The sequence below is a fragment of the Symphalangus syndactylus genome, chromosome 5 (genome assembly GCF_028878055.3).
Source record: "Symphalangus syndactylus isolate Jambi chromosome 5, NHGRI_mSymSyn1-v2.1_pri, whole genome shotgun sequence".
NCBI classification, from domain to species: Eukaryota; Metazoa; Chordata; class Mammalia; order Primates; family Hylobatidae; genus Symphalangus; species Symphalangus syndactylus.
In genome coordinates this window covers 50,893,071-50,906,457 of record NC_072427.2, presented here as the reverse complement: position 1 = coordinate 50,906,457, position 13,387 = coordinate 50,893,071, and the positions used below count along the sequence as shown (strand labels likewise).

The 13,387-nt window shown below is 35.7% G+C and overlaps 1 protein-coding gene across 10 annotated transcripts in view; it reads left to right on the top strand.

The window, feature by feature from the left end:
- The window catches only part of UBE3A (ubiquitin protein ligase E3A), a 102,127-nt gene that overhangs the window by 54,299 nt on the left and 34,441 nt on the right, over nt 1–13,387 (top strand). For all 10 annotated transcript variants that reach the window (XM_055278420.2, XM_055278431.2, XM_063640222.1 and 7 more), the window contains one exon: nt 9,536–9,834. In XM_055278420.2, coding sequence (XP_055134395.1) covers nt 9,536–9,834 — 299 coding nt within the window. The remainder of the gene's footprint in view (nt 1–9,535; nt 9,835–13,387) is intronic.

Below are 13,387 nucleotides of genomic sequence, written 5' to 3'. Positions count from 1 at the left end.
GGAAAATGACTGTTGAAGTCCTTTGTCCACTTTTTAACTAGATTTTTTGTTGTTGAATTGTAGGAGTTATTTATATATTCTGGATATTAACCAAATAACAGATACATGGTATGGAAATATTTTCTCCTGTTTTGTAGGTTGCCATTTTACTCTGTTTACTGTTTGCTTTGCAGAAATTTTTGAGTTTATGTATCCCCAGTTTGTCTGTTTTTGCTTTGGTTGCTTGTGCTTTTGGTGATCTATTCAAGAAATCATTGCCAAGTCCAATGTCCTGAAGCTTTTTCTCCGTGTTTTCTTGTAGTAGTTTTATAATTGATGTTTTAAGTTTAGGTCTGTAATCCAGCTAGAGCTCATTTTTGTATATGGTGTGAGATAAGGCTCTAACTTCATTCTTTTGCATGTTAGATTCCAGATTTCCCAATACAGTTTGTTGAAGAAGCTCTTTTCCCTATTTCTGTGTTCTCTCTTCTGCTCAGTTGGTCTGTATATCTGTCTTTATGCCAACACCATAGTGTTTTGATTACTGTAGCTTTGCAATATCTTTAGAAATCAGGGAATGTGAGGCCTCTAGCTTTGTTTTTTGTCCAGATTGTTATGGCTATTCAGGGTCCTTCAAGATTCTGTATTAATTTTAAGATTTTTTTTTTCTATTTCTGTAGAAAATGCCATTGGGATTTTGATAGGGATTGCTTTGAATTTGCAGATTGTTTGGGTAGTATTGCCATCTTAACAATACTAAATCTTCCAATTCATAAACTTGGATGTCTTTCCATTTATTCGTATTGTCTTCAATTTCTTTCAGCATTGTTGTATAATTTTCTTTTCTTTTTTTTTTTTTTTTTTTGAGACAGAGTCTCACTCTGTCACCAGGCTGGAGTGGAGTGGCACGATCTTGGCTCACTGCACCTCTGCCTCCTGGATTCAAGTGATACTCCTGCCTCAGCCTCCCGAGTAGCTAGGATTACAGGCACACGCCACCAAGCCCGGCTAATTTATTTTGTATTTTTAGTAGAGACAGGGTTTCACCATGTTGGCCAGGATGGTCTCGATCTCTTGACCTCGTGATCTGCCCACTTTGGCCTCCCAAACTGCTGGGATTACAGGCGTGAGCCACCGCACCCGGCCTGTGTTTAATTTTCAATGTACGTGTCTTTCATTTGCTTGGTGAAAATATTCCCTAAGTATTTTTTACTCTTTGATTTCATTTGAAATGGTTTTAAAAAATTAATTTCCTTTTTGGATTCTTCATTTTTAGTATTTAGAAATGCAACTCTTAATGTTGGTTTTTATATCCTATAACTTTACTGAATTCCTTTATTCTGACGGTTTTTTTTCTTTTTGGTAGGCTAGAGTTTTCAACATACAAGATCATGTCATTTGCTAACAGAAGTAATTTTACTTCTTACTTTTCTCATTTAATACCTTTCATTTCTTTTTCTTGCCCAGTTGCTGACTCTGGCAGGACGTCTAATAGTATGTTGAATAGAAGTGGTGAATGTGTGCATTCTTGTTCCATTTGTGATCTTAGAGGGAAGACTTTCAGTTTTTCATCATTTAATAACATTAGCTGTGGTCTTTCTATATATGGCCTTCATTATGTTGAAGTAATTTCCATATCTTTCTAGTGAATTGAGTGTTCTTGTTTTTTTGAGACAGAATCTTGCTCTTATCATCCAGGCTGGAGTGCAATGACACTATCTCAGCTCACTGCCAGCTCCGCCTCCCAGGTTCAAGTGATTGTCCTGCCTCAGCCTCCCGAGTAGCTGAAATTACAGGCGCCCACCACCATGCCTGGCTAGTTTTTGTATTTTTAGTAGAGACGGGGTTTCACTGTGTTGGCCAGGCTGGTCTCACACTCCTGACCTCAGGTGATCCACCCACCTTGCCCTCCTAAAGTGCTGGGATTACAGGCGTGAGCCACCGTGTCCGGCCTTTTTTTAAATCCTAAAAGGATGTTGATTTTTGTCAAATGCTTCTTCTGAGTCAGTTGAGATTATTGGTTTTTGTCCTAAGAATGCAGTGTATTAAAGTGATTTTTTTGTATGTTGAACCATCCTTGGATTTTATGAATAAATTCCAATTGAGAATTTATGAAATATAATCTTTTTCATGCATTGTTGAATTCTGTTTCTTGGTATTTTGTTGATTTTTTTTGCATCAGTATTTATTAGGGATTCTTTTTTCTTGTAAATTTGTCCGATTTCGATATCTAAGTAGTGCTTACCTCATAAAATGATTTTGAAAGTGTTCTGTCCTCTAGTTTTTTCAAAGAGTTTGAGAAGGGTTGTTAGTTTTTAAATGTTTGGTAGAGTTTTCAGTGAATCCCTGGTGTTGTTGGACAGTTACTAATTCAATCTCTAATAGTTATAGGTCCATTCAGAAGTTGTATGTATTTTTGATTCAGTCTTGGTGGGTTTGATGTGTCTGTCCGTTCTCAAAGGTTATCAAATTTGTTGGGGCATAGTTGTTCATATTAGTCTTTTACAGTCCTATTTATTTCTGTGGCAGCAGTTGTTGTATTGCCTTTCTAATTTCCAGTTTTTGCTGTTTGTGTCTATTCTCTTCATTTGTTAGTCTAAGAATTTGCCAATTTTGTTGATCATTTCAATAAAACAGCTACTCCTAATTTTGTTGATTTTTTTTTCTATTGCAAAAATTTTCTATTTTTCTCTATTTTGTTTATTTTAGCTTTATTTCCTTTTTTGTTTTTGTAAGTTTGAGTCTAATTTGTTCTTCATTTCCTAGTTCCATAAGATGTAAAGTTAATTTGTTGATTTAAGGTTTTTCTTCGTTTCTAACTGTGAAATATGACACTTTTAAACAGATTTTCATTTTACAGATGAATTATGTAAATATTTAGTTCTACAATTTTACTTTGTTTTTATCATATATCATGCATTCTGGACATTGAGACTATAAAAATGAAAAAAACAGTTCTTTTCTTTTCTTTTCTTTTTTGAGACGGAATCTCGCTCTTTCGCCCAGGCCAGAGTGCAGTGGCGCTATCTCGGCTCACTGCAAGCTCTGCCTCCCGGGTTCACGCCATTCTCCTGCCTCAGCCTCTCAAGTAGCTGGGACTATAGGCACCCACCACGGCGCCCAGCTAATTTTTTTTTTGTATTTTTAGTAGGGACGGGGTTTCACCGTGTTAGCCAGGATGGTCTCGATCTCCTGACCTCGTGATCTGCCCGCCTCGGCCTCCCAAAGTGCTGGGGTTACAGGTGTGGCATGAGCCACCGCGCCCGGCCATAAAACAGTAATTGAAGGTTAACCTATATTTCAAACAATTGAAAATACTGATTTGTTCGTATTTATTTTTTCATGAAAATCGTCTTGTTCTGTATTTAATAGGTTTTTGTTCGGTTCATGGTACTAATGAGTTCACAATTGTAGGTTTAGTCTTGAAATAATCTAAATTCACTTCATCCCATTGTAACAGACCCTACATCATACTGAATATAGCTGTGTCACAGATGTGTCTTACAATCTATTTCTACAAGGCCTAGAACTATTTAGGATACCGTTGCTCACTCTTACAAATTTTAACATTAAAAATAACTTTGAGATGGAATGGAGTTTTGCAACATCTCAGAAAGAACAAAGAGACTCCACTTACGAGAAATTACTAAGCAGTGTTCTTAGCTTTATAGACTAATTATATAAGCCTTGAGTTGTTTCTATTTTATATCTGTTTTTTAGATTCCTCACATGTTCATTCTGCTTTACCTTCTGTATAATATAAAGGTCACTCGACTTATAGTCACATTTTCCTTTTAATCTTTCCCTTTTTATTTTTTATTCTTTGCTTTATTCACCATTAGTTTTTATATTGCATCTCACAGTTCATGTTTCTCTTTTGTCATTTCTGATTCTAATTGTAATTCTAATCTTACTTGTTCAGTGTCCACTGTCACATCTTCACCTTCTGGCAGCTGTTTCTATGGCTTCATCTTCTTAGTGCTTGTATTCATTGCTTATATTCCAGTTGTCATGTAAATTCATTTTTTTGGTGAACTAAGCCAGACACGGAAAGACAAATATCACATGTTCTCACTGATATGTGGGAACTAAAAAAACATTGAACACAAATTTTACAGCTGGCACACATATGCCTGCCACCTAGATTCTGCCATTAATACTTACATTGCTTTATATAACCATCCTTGTATCCATCGATCCATCTTAATTTTTATGCCTTTCAAAGTTCATTGCTAACATTAGTACACATCCCTTTAGGTGAAACCATTTTTAAACTGATTGCTGTCAAGTTGTCTAGAGTAAACTGTGATCTTCCAAGTATGACTTATTCCATAGGACTTCTGTTTGTAGCACTGTGCCGTTAATTCAATCATAGAAATAAATAATTGGAAAGTATTGTCTGTTTTAAATGGATAAGTATTTTCACATGTCTAACTTTAGAGGACTTTTACTAGAGGGTCTCACTTGACCTTCATTGCTGACTAAATAAGAAAAGTTTGTTTTATTTTAAAAATCAACACGTTATAACATACTTTGTTTCTTGAGTAATAAGAAAAGTCAATGGAATGTGAAGAAATTATAGCAAGTAAGCTATTGTTCCTCTTCTAGGAATTTTGATTATGAACAGCTGATAAGATATTGCTAAGGGATGTCATCAGGGAAATTCCTTTCTTTCCTTCTTTTTCTTTTGCATCCTCTCCCTTTCCTCACCTTCTTTTTCTCTTTTTCCCTTTTTCCCTTTTTCCCTCTCCTCTCCTTTTCTTTAATAGTACTTGGGGAAAGGTATACCTTTTATTTTACGTATTTGCTCAGGATAAAGAGAGTTAAGAGGCCAAATAATTAGATGGCAGGGTCACTGGAGGGCAGAGATAAATAATAGATCTTAAATTAAGGGTTGGCAAACATTTTCTGTAAAAGGCAGGTGGTATGTTTTAGGTTTTGCAGGCCTAAAGTACTCAACTCTGCCATTGTAGTATGAAAAACAGCCATAAACTATATAGTATATTGTGTTAGTCCTTTTTCATGCTGCTGATAAAGACATACCTGAGACTGGGGAAAAAAAGAGGTTTAATAGGACTTACAGTTCCACATGGCTGGGAAGGCTTCAGAATCATGGCAAAAGGTGAAAGGCACTTCTTGCATGGCAGTGACAAGAGAAAATGAGAAGGATGCAAAAGCGGAAGCCCCTGATAAAACTATCAGATCTCATGAGACTTACTACCACAAGAACAGCATGTGGAAAACTGCCCCCATGATTCAAATTATCTCCCACTGGGTCACTCCTACAACACATGAGAATTATGGGAGTACAATTCAAGATGAGATTTGGGTGGGAACACAGAGCCAAAGCATATCATATATAGTATATTGATAAATTAATGAACTTGGGTATATTCCAGTTCACTCGATGGACACTGAAACTTGAATTTCTTATAATTTTCACATCACAAAATATTCCTCTTCTTCAAACTTTTTCCGGCCATTTAAAAATGTAAAATATTCTAAGCTTGAGAGACATATAAAAACAGGTGGTAGACTCGATTTGACTCATGAGCTATGATTTGGTGACCCATATGGTATAAGGATTAACCTTGCGCAGGAACTATACCAAAAAGTCATTATTAATGTATACTTTTCCAACGTAGAGGCCCTTTTATGTGCTTTAAATTGTGTATGCCTTTTAAATACCCTAAATTAGATAGTGATACAGATGAGGTCAGATAAATTAAGGTGTCATTGGAGTGAGGAAAAAAGAAGAATGCTTAATATAGTTGATTCCACCATTAACATGGTGGTTCTGGCATGGCTTCCTTTAGTCCTTTCTCATCAGTGTAGCTGTTATTTGTTAACTTGGCACAGAAAGGCAGATCAAATACAGGGGGCTACTTTCAGATCCTCCTCTTAATAGTTATTAAAAGCTCAAATTTAGTAGCTCAGTTCAAATCTCTTATTAGATGTATGACTTATTTATGTAATTTCTCTGAGCATCAGCAGAATGAAGGTTTATAGTGCTAACTCATACACTTGTGAGAGTGATAATAACAATTACAACAGTAATAGTAGTAGCTAACACTTTCATAGTGCTTAGTATGTGCCAGGCAATGTTCTAAGCACTTTATCTATATTAACACATTTAATTTTCTCACAATTGGTAATGTGAAGAAGAAGAATACTCTCACCATGATAATGCTCGTAGATACTACCATTTAAATTATGAGGAAACTGACATACAGAAAGATCAAGTAACTCATTCAGGGTCACATAGTTAATTAAGAGGTAGAGCCATCATGTGAACTTGGGGCATCTGGCCTCAGAATGGGAGCTCTTAACTGTTAAGGTTTATTCCCCTCTACAGTGGGAATGTCTATAAAATGCATAGCACATAGGTCCTCAACAAATTAGAGATAAATTAACTTTGCAGAATATAGTGGTTCCATTTCCTCAAGAAACTTGGTCTGCCTTTGTGGTACCAGATATATGCATAAATGTGAGGTTCACGTTATGATTCTTCAGATTTTTTTCCCAGTTGCACATTAGTTATGAGATTTTTTTTCCATAGAATTCTTCAGTATTACTCATGTTAAAAAATAATTATTTTGAAATGAATCACCTTCTGCAAAACAATATAGTCAAAATGACTTAGACTCTGAAGCTGAAAGACTCCTGGACTCCTATTCTTGTCTTGGTTCTGTACTTTCTTTGAGATCTTGGTTTCGTGATTTGTCTCCAGTTCTATTTCTCTCTTTGGCTGTGGACTGAAGATAATCCTCAGTGTCGTGGTATTCAAATGAGATAACCCATGTCAGAGTGCCCCACAGTGTGTGTAATGTGTTATCAGGCATCCAGCAAATATTAGTTTCTTGCTCACCTCCCTATTACATAAAATAACTTTAAAATTAGAACTGAAGGGACTCATAAAGCTGGGAAAACTGAGGCCCAGACAATTGTTTCCCTAGGATCCTACAGCTGCTTAGGGACAGAAGGATGACACTTAATGCAGGTCTTCTGATTTTTCAGTCTTGTTCTGTTTGTGCTGATCACTCTCCTCCTATGTAGTATATAAAGAAGTACTATGTATCTGACAAGTTTTGGGGAGGTTATTTTAGTATAAAAGCTCACATTAAAAATATCTATTTTGGTATTTTGACTTTTGTAATTTTTTAAACAATCAGAGACAATTTAGTAAATCTTGGGGCCATTCAAATCATGTATATGAAGTTTTAAAACTGCTATTGTTTTCCCCTTATAGTTATTAATTTTTAATATGCAAGTAGCATCCTTATTATGGAAAGAATAAATAAGAAATCAAAAGATGGAAGAAGTTTTAAAACTCATTTACTCACATCATCCAGAGAAAATGCTATTAATTCTTTGAAATAACAATGGGTTCATCCTACACCTGCTACTTTGTAACTGACTTTTGTCAGTTAGTGATATATCAGGAAGACTAGGCGGTTCTTTGTCGAATTCAAATCTTGATAGTTTTTATTTTATTGTGTGGCCTATTAATCAGTTCATTTAAGTAATCTTTTATTAGACATGTTTTTTTCAGATATAGAAACAATGCATTTTTGTAAAATTGTCAAATTATTTTCCACAAGTAGGATCTCATTCATACGGTATTCATGTTTTTAAGACTTTCGATACATGTTCACTGTTTTCCTCCAGAAAGGAAATACCTACTTACATTTTCACCAGGGAAGTCACTGTAGTTTGGGAGAACATGACATTATCTCCCTTTCTTTACTGAAGAGTAGCAATGTATGTTTTTAATTTTCTAGATTCTGCATTTCCCTTTTATTTTTACATGTTTTCACTTTCATATTTTGCATAGTGATAAATCTGTGATAACAGTTTTTAATTTTCAGGTGGGGTTGTTTATAGCTTCATAGATAGCAAAATGTCTTTAAGTCATGTTTATGCAATTTTTACGTGTGCTTTGTGGGTTTTCTTTTTTCTCTGTTTGCATGCAGTGAGTGGTAAATTTGCATGGAACATTTGAAAAATAAGCACCAGAATGAACTGAATGTGTGAATTACCACTTTTTGTCACCTACCTGGATAGAGAGTGAAAGTCCTTCTGTTGAGACAAAATTGGATCTCGTGTGTTTCTTCACTTACTTGCTGCCTTGTTGAGTTTCTCATGATTAGCAAGATGTAAACTCTCTGCCATTGGTCATTTAGTCCTACATGTTAGTAAGATAATTCTGTGAATGTTTTGAAAATTAGCTGAATTATTTTTCTTATAATTTTGATTCTTTGTAGTTGTTATTTCCATACTTGTGAATTTGGGACCAAAAGGAATGGCTATGACTTATGTTTCTTTGGATCCAGTAGTTTATTCTACTGAAATTATGGTAATTTCATCAGTTAGTAGAAGCATAGACTCTTTAGTGTTGAATATAGAGATAATGTCATCTAACTTCTTACATGGTCACATAATACCTTCCTCAGTTTTGGTAGCTCTCCTGGAACAGCCGTAATAGGACATTAATCTGTGTACTTTAAGTTGACAGAGTAAAAGGAATATAAGATTTCACGTGATGGAACTTTAAATATTCCATCTTGTGATGTGGAACTAAGGAGGAGGTTTAGTGACAAGTTTTAGATGTAAGATTGTACACTTTGGAGCCTCTTTTTCTTTTTGGTGTTTGTTTGTTTGTTTGTTTTTGAGACAAAGTCTAGCTCTGTTGCCCAGACTGGAGTGCAGTGGTGCAATTTCAGCTTATGGCGGCCTTGACTCTCAGGCCCAAGTGATCCTCCCTCCTCAGCCTCCCAAGTAGCTGGGACTACAGGTGCATGCCACCACACTTGGCTAATTTTTTTAAAAAAACTTTGTAGAGAGTAGCCTCATTATGTTGCCCAGGCTGGTGTTGACCTCCTGGGCTCAAATAGTCAGCCTGCTTCAGCCTCCCACAGTTATGGGATTGATTACAGTCATGATCTGCCTCACTCGGGCTGCAGCCACTTTCTTTCATTGTAACACTATCTTTGGATATTCCACTTACAAATTTATTTTTAAGTCTCCCATGTTGTTGATAATTGGGAAAACTAGTTTTTATTCCAGATAGATATTCTGTGTTAACTATAAGTCAAATGTTTACAAGCTGTTAAAAATGAAATAGTGATTATGTAAAAGAAAACCGGATTGATGCTTTAAATAGACTCATTTTCCTAATGCTAATTTTTAAAATGATAGAATCCTAAAACTCTTAGCTGTAAACCTTGTGGTTTTTCAGCTGTTGTACTAAACAATTTAAGCACCTATACCATCAGACAAGCCCCCCTCCCCCCTTTTAAACCAAAGGAATGTATACTCTGTTAATGCAGTCAGTAAGCATTGACATTCTTTATCATAATATCCTAGAAAATATTTATTAACTGTTTGACTAGTCAGGAGTTGTGGGTAAATAGTGCATCTCCATTTTCTACTTCTCATCTTCATACACAGGTTAATCACTTCCGTGCTTGACTAACTTTTGCTTCGATGATCTGTTGAGCTTTGTACATGAGAGCTGTACTAATCACTGTGCTTATTGTTTGAATGTTTGGTACAGGAAGCGAGCAGCTGCAAAGCATCTAATAGAACGCTACTACCACCAGTTAACTGAGGGCTGTGGAAATGAAGCCTGCACGAATGAGTTTTGTGCTTCCTGTCCAACTTTTCTTCGTATGGATAATAATGCAGCAGCTATTAAAGCCCTCGAGCTTTATAAGATTAATGCAAAACTCTGTGATCCTCATCCCTCCAAGAAAGGAGCAAGCTCAGCTTACCTTGAGAACTCGAAAGGTGCCCCCAACAACTCCTGCTCTGAGATAAAAATGAACAAGAAAGGCGCTAGAATTGATTTTAAAGGTAAGGTGTTTTATTTTCAATTGAGAATTGTTGGCTGAAAACCATGTGGGAGATTTAAATGTATGAGTTTTTATTTGGTTTTTTCTTATGTGACATTAAGACATTTTGATATCGTGGAACCAATTTTTTATTGTGGTAAAGGACAGGAATAATAACTACATTTTACAGGTCTAATCATTGCTAATTAGAAGCAGATCATATACCAAAAGTTCATTTGTTAATAGCTTGATTTGAACTTTTTAAAATGCTTAGGAAAAATGTATTAAGTGGTAGTTAATCTCCAAAACCAGGCCACAACATTTATTTAAGTTATAGAATAACTGGACTAAGTATCTGGCATGAGTTCTGGAACCTCAGGATGATGTGATGAAAGAAGCAGAAAGAGGAAACATGGGTTTTTTCCATTTTTGAAGGCAAGACAAAATATTGTGATGTGAGAATTCTACGTTTCCTTCAAATATATGCTTCTCACTCTCCTCCCGGACATTTGGTACAGTCATGCTGCCAAGGATCATGACCTACCAATGACAGTCTTCACTCAGGTCTTTTGTTTTCTAAATGGTCCTATGTCCAAAATTCAGAATTCAATTACCTTGTCGCTAATACTAAAACTCCAAGTTATTTTCCTCAGTGAAGGTAATTAGTAACAAAGTAATCGAATTTTTGAATGACTACCAGGGCTTAGCATTCCTCCACCCTCACCCCCACACAGAGGCAATTGTATTTTAAGAGAGAAAGCTTATTGTTTATGACATATAAGTCAGAGAATTTTAGAGGCATTTGCCTCTAAAACTTTCACTAACAGCATTTGAATCAAGTTTGAAAGAATTAGTGAATTGGCATTGTGTTATAACCTCTACTCTGTTTTCACAATAAAATTATTTTTGTCACTTTACACAACTTTGTTGCTTCAGAGTGTGTAGTTGTTTCATGAATTAGCTCACACACTGTGGGAAAATAGGTAAATGTTGTCTATATATATAGTGTGTCAGTATAATGTGGAAGCTGTAATTGACTTTATTGTACACAGTTCTCCAGTAAGTGTGCACCAGAGAGTACCAGTAACTGAATGTAGAGTGCTGGCGCAGTGGAATGCAGCCAGCTGCGGGGGATGTGGTACATGAGGAATGTACTCATCTGCTCTTTTGGCCACATGCTCCATCTTAGAGGTGCTTGTTGTGTGGCTTTATCCAGTCTTTATGCCCCCTCCTCTTTTTGCTCAAGTCTGCATTATAACAGTTGTGACCTTTCCTTATCCCTGTTTTCTAATATGCTACTGTTACTATTCCCTGTTATTTACTGGTTTTTTTGTTTTTGTTTTTGCAATGTTCTGTAGTTACTATCGTATATTAGAAATTACAGATGCTTTCTGTACACTAGTACTCTTATTTTGATTATTATGTTTGTTAACACTAATTACAAAGTTGCATAAGTATTAAGTAGTCTGCACCAAACTCTTTTTGCATAGGAGGTTTTTAAGTGCAAAATTTAAAAGATTGAGTATTTTCAGGGACACATTTATCACAAGAAATCTTACAAAAATGTCTTATTTAATGTATTCTCAGTAGAACACCTCTATCAATAAACCAAACTTTATGAATGTTCATATCTAATTACAGTGTTTTTTGACTAATTTTTGTCTATATACCTGAAAAATTCAGTTTAACATATTAAACACCACAGGCCAGGCACAGTGGCTCACGCCTGTAATCCCAGCACTTTGGGAGGCTGAGGCGGGCAAATCACGACGTCAAGAGATCGAGACCAGCCTGGCCAACATGGTGAAACCCCCTCTCTACTAAAAATACAAAAAAATTAGCCAGGTGTGGTGGCGTGCACCTGTAGTCCCAGCTACTTGGGAGGCTGAGGTAGGAGAATCATTTGAACCCGGGAGGCAGAGGTTGCAGTGAGCCGAGATCATGCCACTGCATTCTAGCCTGGCAACAGAGTGAAACTCCATGTCAAAAAACAACAACAACAACAAAAAAACACTACATGGAAAAAGTATAGGTACATTCTATATAGGATTAGTAGACTGTCAGAATCACTTGAAGATGTTCCAAAAGCGTGACATATCAACAAAGGACATGTGAGTCTAGAATGGTGATCCCTAGGACAGGCCATATTACTGCATGCAAAGCAAATCTTTGTTAACCTTATGACTTGCTCAGGAAGCAAAGTGTTTTATGTCCGAATAGGATAGTAGTATTTTCTGTTACATTTTAGGAAATTAGGGGTTTTGCATTGTCTTGTAAGAAGGTATTATAAAAATTTTCAATGAAAATAATGAGAAATAGGCTTCCAGTGGTTTTACGCTTTTGGGGAAGGGGTTACTGATGTTTAGCAAAAGATGCTTATATATTCTTAATAGAACAAACCCAAGAATTAGTTCTTAAAGAGTTAAGGCCCATAAAAGAAACTGCAAGTGTTGGTACTCTTGTAGCTGGGCCGCAGATCAGATCCTTAGTATGATAAAATTTGGTATTTTTGTGCTTCAATTTTTGGAGACCATTCAATGATCACTTACTTTTATATTGTCTTTCATTGTGAAACAGATACAGCAGAAGTGGGAGTCATTAAAAATTCTACATGTTGTACAGTATATGTATAAGGGTATATTTGGCACAATGGAGGTAGGATTGTCTGTGTGCCTCTAAAATTAACCTCTTAAGTAGTTAATCTGATGATGACAAGTATGTCACTTTATTGATAAAAGGGAGAATTAAGACTATTCTCAGTATTAGGTTGGTCAGTACACAAAATATATCATTTGTTTTTACCTGTGAAATAAAATATCTTTCATCCTATTAGCCAGAAGGGGGAAAGCCTTGGCCTGAAAATAACACTTATCTCAAAAAGTTGGGAAATGTGGTCCAACTCTGTGCCCAGGAAAAGAGGAAATAGATTTCGATGACTACATAGTCTCTGCACTGCTTGCCAGCTCATAAGTTGCCTTCTTCGCACTGTTTGTTTTCATTGCTCAAAAACTATTTTCTGTCACTCTATGAGATTTAGTCTAACCTGATTCCTGGCTGCGGAAAGCAGATTCTACTTAAGAGCCGATGAGAAATGGTATATTCTTCTCAATCACTCACAGAATGACTACCCTGGAACAAACTAGGAAGACTCAAAATGAACCAGTTTGCTTTTAATACATACATAGATGCTGAAGGAACCTCTTTTTAAGACCTTGCCTTCTTAGTCTTTTGAGAACAGAGTACTGAAACAAGAAAACTCACAGATTAGTAGTATTTCTGTCTGTTCTACAGTGAGGTTTTAAGAGCTGTATTATGATTAATCAGTACATGACATATTGGTTTGTATTTATAATTAAAGCTATACATTAATAGATATCTTGATTATAAAGAAAGTTTAAACTCGTGATCTTATTAAGAGTTATGCATTGTTGAAAGAATGTAAAAGCATGGGTGAGGTCATTGGTGTAGGTAGTTCATTGAAAAAAATAGGTAAGCATTAAATTTTGTTTGCTGAATCTAAGTATTAGATACTTTAAGAGTTGTATATCATAAATGATATTGAGTCTAGAATGTTT